The sequence below is a fragment of the Sinocyclocheilus rhinocerous genome, unplaced genomic scaffold (genome assembly GCF_001515625.1).
Source record: "Sinocyclocheilus rhinocerous isolate Xijiao unplaced genomic scaffold, SAMN03320098_v1.1 scaffold3201, whole genome shotgun sequence".
NCBI lineage: Eukaryota > Metazoa > Chordata > Actinopteri > Cypriniformes > Cyprinidae > Sinocyclocheilus > Sinocyclocheilus rhinocerous.
The window spans coordinates 267,889-272,936 of NW_015662182.1; the positions used below are offsets into that span (position 1 = coordinate 267,889).

Genomic DNA, 5,048 nt, shown 5'->3' on the forward strand with positions numbered 1-5,048 from the left:
CACCACACAGACTGTTACACATCACCCTGGACTACATTTCCCATGTTCCATTGCACTGATTACACTCACACCTGAAACCAATTACACGCTCACCTGAATGCTATTACACACACTATATAACACCTACCCTGATCCTGCTCTAGTCGCCGAGTATTGTTCTGCATTTTTCACTCCCCAAGTGTTAGCTGCCTTACCGAGCCATTCCGTGTTTTCTGTTTTAGTCTCGTGTATTGTTTTGCGTTTATCCCTGTTTAGCGGTTAGCTACCTTACCGAGCCTGTTTAAGTTTTCATAGTTTTCTTAGTCTAGTCTTAGTCTTGCCTTGTCTGTTTTCCTGGTCTCTGATTCACGCCACGTATCTTGGATTAACCCTTTGCTTGCTGTTTCTGATTCTGTTTGCCCCTGCCTGGACCTTTGCCTTCTACCTGGATTTATCTCTTGCCTTGCCTTCGATTATACCTGTTTGCCATTGTCTGACCCATGCCTGTTAAAACCACGTCTCTTAATAAAAGCTTGCATTTGGATCCGCATGTCTCTCGTCTCATAACAGTACCAAACTTCTCACATACTGTAAGAGCTCTGCATACTGTCTCATATGCCCATATACTGATTAAATGTCCTGCTTATCCCTTTCTCACAATCTCTTTATATTTCATAATTATTTTCATTTATGGATTTGCCCCAATACTGTTATACTTCCTAGATTTCTAATGTATTAATGTCCTATATATTAAGGTCTGCATTGTATATTTAATGCTGTTCAATGTAGGAGTGACTGTTCACTAGATCAATCTTATCTGACCAATAAAACCCTATTCTGATACACATTAAATTGAGCCACCATGATATTATTTAACCAACTTGTCACAGTTGCAGGAGAAGCTCGACTGATTTATTGATCACTACTGAGTTTTATTTACTAGTGTATTCTTAATTATAATTTTTATTCATTATATTTAACTTTAAATTAATTATATATAATTATTTATATTTAATTCACTTGGTGAAAATATAATTACTGAATTTTACTTGTTAAAGCACATTTATTATTTGTTATAACACATTTATTTGTTTATTATTTATTTGTAACACATTTATTTATCTACATTTATTACACATAAAACAGCAGAGCTGACCAAAGTGCTTCACAATTAGAAAATTACAAAAAAAAGTATAATGATAACTCCATCAACACATTCAGTAGACACTTTAACAAAACAATCTAAACTGTAGTCTATCAAAAAAAAAAAAAAAAAAAAAAAAAAAAGTGCTAAATGCCAGAACGGATACAGTACTCAAGATTACCCCACTTCAAATTCAATACAGGTTTCAGCTGATACTATAGAATCTCCACTGACAAACTGAACTAACATAAAGGGGAAGATTAATAAATTATTTAATTAAATAGTTTATTAAAATAAAATAAGATCTTGTGGTGGGCAGCAGATGTCAGTGTAGGTGTGTTCAGCTCAGAGTTGTTGTGGTGATTTTGTACAGTTGAGCTCATGGATGGATTAACCCAGTCAAACGTTTAACGTCTACAAATCATCATCAAATCGTTCTGCTGCAGGTCTCCGTTAATGCTGTGAGCACATGTTTTATCACCTTTATTATTCAGTTGTTCTCATGCGACTGGTTTCAGCTGACTGTGCATTATGAAGTGCTTTAACTTAGCTTAGCAGACGTTAAACTGCTCCAGAGTGATAATGTATCATGTATCCAGATGCAAATACAGGTTTATTTGATTTATGACACCGGTAAACTGTCAGATGTAAATGCTAAAGTTTTAAACACTTGTGTTTGTATGTTTTATCCTTAGGGTCGAGCTAATGCTAGCTGCCAGTGCTAATTGCTAATGCTAACTAAACATCTCACAAGCCGTTACATTTACCTTCTGAAAATAAACGTGTAGTGTAGAGGTTATATACCGTAAAACATGATTTCGGTGATGTCTCATTTTAGTTTGCCTGTAGTCTTAAAGTTAACTCGCTTCAGTTTAAAGCAACAAGTTTGTGCTGATGCTAATGTTTGTGTATGCTAATGTAGTATAGTCTCAAAAACAGGAATACAAACACAGTCTTCTATTAAAAATAAAATAATATTAGCTTAATTAATCCGTGAGTCTCAAGAGCTACCTAAATATCAGTTTTTGGCGTCATACCCTTACAAAAAAGTACCGTGATTTACTATGGTGAAATTATGGTATCATGGTGAAATTATCGTACTAATTACCATACTAGTACTAACTGATTCCATGGTATTTACATGCTTCATCGAAAATACCATGATACTTTTCTTTAGAATGTGTGGGCACATGCAGCATGTTTGGACATTGTTAGCTTGTCAAAAACACAAGATTAGTTGAAACATACCACCATACTGTTCTGTTTTGTAGTATGTTTAAATTTAATGTAGAGTAGGGTTGTGACGGTGAGGAAATTTTCCCACCGGTTAATCGATGTGTGACAACACCGGTAATACCGGTATCACCGTGGGGGCGGGGACATTCCCTCTTTGCCTGGCTTTCCTTTGCTTTTAAATAGCTTGTAAAAGCGGTGTGCCCATTTTACTTTCACTTTCAAACAGCGGCAATTCGGCGTAAAGCAATTGTTCGTTTTTAGTTCGTTTGAATTTACCCTCTTTTCCTCGCTTTCCTTCACTTTTAATTAGCTTAAAAGCGCCGTGCGCATTTTACTTTCACTTTCGAATTAGCGGCAGTTCGGCATCAATTGCTTGAATGCCACAACAAAATACAATGTCAAACTCACTTTAGTCTATATATAAAACATAGAACTTTTATTAATAAAAAAATATAAAAAAATACACCATGCTATAGGGCAGGCAATGCCTAATATAAAATAACAAATGACTTACAAGATAAATATTAAACATGAAGAAGCCTAATGGTTAATCATATGTTTGACAGAAACGTATCCTCAATTAAATATAGTTCATATAGTTCAGCCGTTAAGTGTGTGTGTGTTACACAGTCTATGTTATACTCCGGCTGACAGCAACAGTGTCACTGCCAGAACATACTATGTGATGATGTTGCTAAAAAGAACATTATTTTGTGTATTTGGTGTAATGAAGTGACAAGCTAAAGAAACTATTTTTACACATTTTTTTCTGACAGAGTATGTGTCACAATAGGGAAGAAGAGACTTTAGCAACTTCTGTTTCATGCTGACTTTAAGAAGCTGTTGACAGCATTCTGTGTGTTCTCTGCAGTATTCAATAGGAAGTAAGCTATGTTCCATTTAGAACACAGTCAGTGCCAACTGTGCCTATTCACATATTGTTAGGTAGTATACGTGTTTTAGTTAGTATGCATGCTTGTATTTCAACATGAATCAAAACGTCCTAATGAAAGCTTATGTTCACAATGGAATGTTAGTTTACTGCGTACTGTGCTGTGTATACTGTTTTAGAAAGTACAATTGTAAAAGTTAAATGCATCAATATGGTTTAGTTATTGTCTGCATTTGTATTATTTGCATTTTTAATCCAATTTTGCATTCATCAAACGCTTGAAACAGAAGGTCATGTTGAGCACATTTCATTGTGGGATACTGTTTTCATACCATTCTTAAAGTTACAAGTGCACATCTCGGTCTGTCTGTTCAGAGCCAGGTATGGCGCTGTGGATTCAGGCACAGCAGCTGCAGGGGGACGCCCTGCATCAGATGCAATCTCTCTATGGGCAGCACTTCCCCATTGAGGTGCGCCACTACCTGGCGCAGTGGCTGGAGGCTCAGCCGTGGTGAGCTTTTTTGCTCCACTAGCAGCTCAGATCTGTGTATGTAATAAAATCTGTTTACTTTCATAGCAGGGCATGAAATGGACTGAAGAGTATTTATGTCGTGTGCAGGGATGCCATCGACCTGGAGAACCAGCAGGACGAGTTTAAAGCAAAGCGTCTGCTGGATGGTCTGATCCAGGAGCTGCAGAGGAAGGCAGAGCATCAGATGGGTGAAGATGGTTTCCTGCTGAAGATCAAACTGGGTCATTATGCCACACAGCTGAAGGTACAAGAACCAGATGCAGTTAGTTATGAGAGATCGAGTCTCTGTATTTCTCTGTATTGATAACTGACAAGCGCTGCCACTTTTGTTTGGCATGAGAACATTTTTAAAACGCACCAAAAGCAGAACAGCACTACTTGTTGGAACCGTGCTGCACAAACCATTATTAACTCAGAAAAAAACAGAAATAAAAACACTTTTATTTGTTAAAAAATAAAATTATATTGGTTCACATATTATACACAGACTAAAGTGACACATCATTCAAGGTCTGTTGCATGTTTCATTGCAAAAGATTTGTACCTCTGTTGAATTTAATTCATACCAATGATGATCCTATGTTTTTTTTAGAGCTCCTATGACCCTTGCCCTCTGGAGCTTGTGCGGTGTGTCAAACACATCCTGTACACGGAGCAAAGACTTGTACAGGAAGCATCCAACGTAAGTCACACATGCAGCTTCTTTGGTTGTTGATTTACACTGAGGATGTCATAATTGGATTGTGAGCAAGTGATATCTTGTTTGTTTGTCGCAATTAGGCCAGCAGTCCGGGGTTAGGTCCGGTAGATGGGACCCCTCAGAGATATCAGCAGATCAATCAGACGTTTGAGGAGCTACGTGTTATGACACAGGACACAGAGAACGACCTCCGCAAGCTACAGCACAGTCAAGAGTACTTCATCATTCAATACCAGGAGAGCTTGAGGATACAGGGTATGAACATATGCTGTCCTAATCCTCACATCCAGTATCATTTACATATCATATAATACAGTGAGTTTATTCCATATTAAACTACAACACCACTGAATGCTTGATTCAGAAAATTTTTAGAGTAAATTTGAAATAAAATATAATGTCTAATATCTATCTATCTATCTATATATATATATATATATACAGTATCTCACAGAAGTGAGTACACCCCTCACATTTTTGTAAATATTTTATTATATCTTTTCATGTGACAACACTGAAGAAATGACACTTTGCTACAATGTAAAGTAGTGAGTGTACAGCCAGC

At 36.8% G+C, this 5,048-nt stretch overlaps 1 protein-coding gene across 1 annotated transcript in view; it reads left to right on the forward strand.

The window, feature by feature from the left end:
* The first annotated feature begins 1,473 nt into the window (after positions 1-1,473).
* Positions 1,474-5,048, forward strand: part of LOC107727963 (signal transducer and activator of transcription 5B-like) — a 19,181-nt gene continuing 15,606 nt past the window's right edge. The window contains exons 1-5 of the mRNA XM_016538010.1: positions 1,474-1,584; positions 3,627-3,762; positions 3,871-4,027; positions 4,376-4,465; positions 4,564-4,738. Coding sequence (XP_016393496.1) covers positions 3,635-3,762; positions 3,871-4,027; positions 4,376-4,465; positions 4,564-4,738 — 550 coding nt within the window. The 5' untranslated portion in view covers positions 1,474-1,584; positions 3,627-3,634. The remainder of the gene's footprint in view (positions 1,585-3,626; positions 3,763-3,870; positions 4,028-4,375; positions 4,466-4,563; positions 4,739-5,048) is intronic.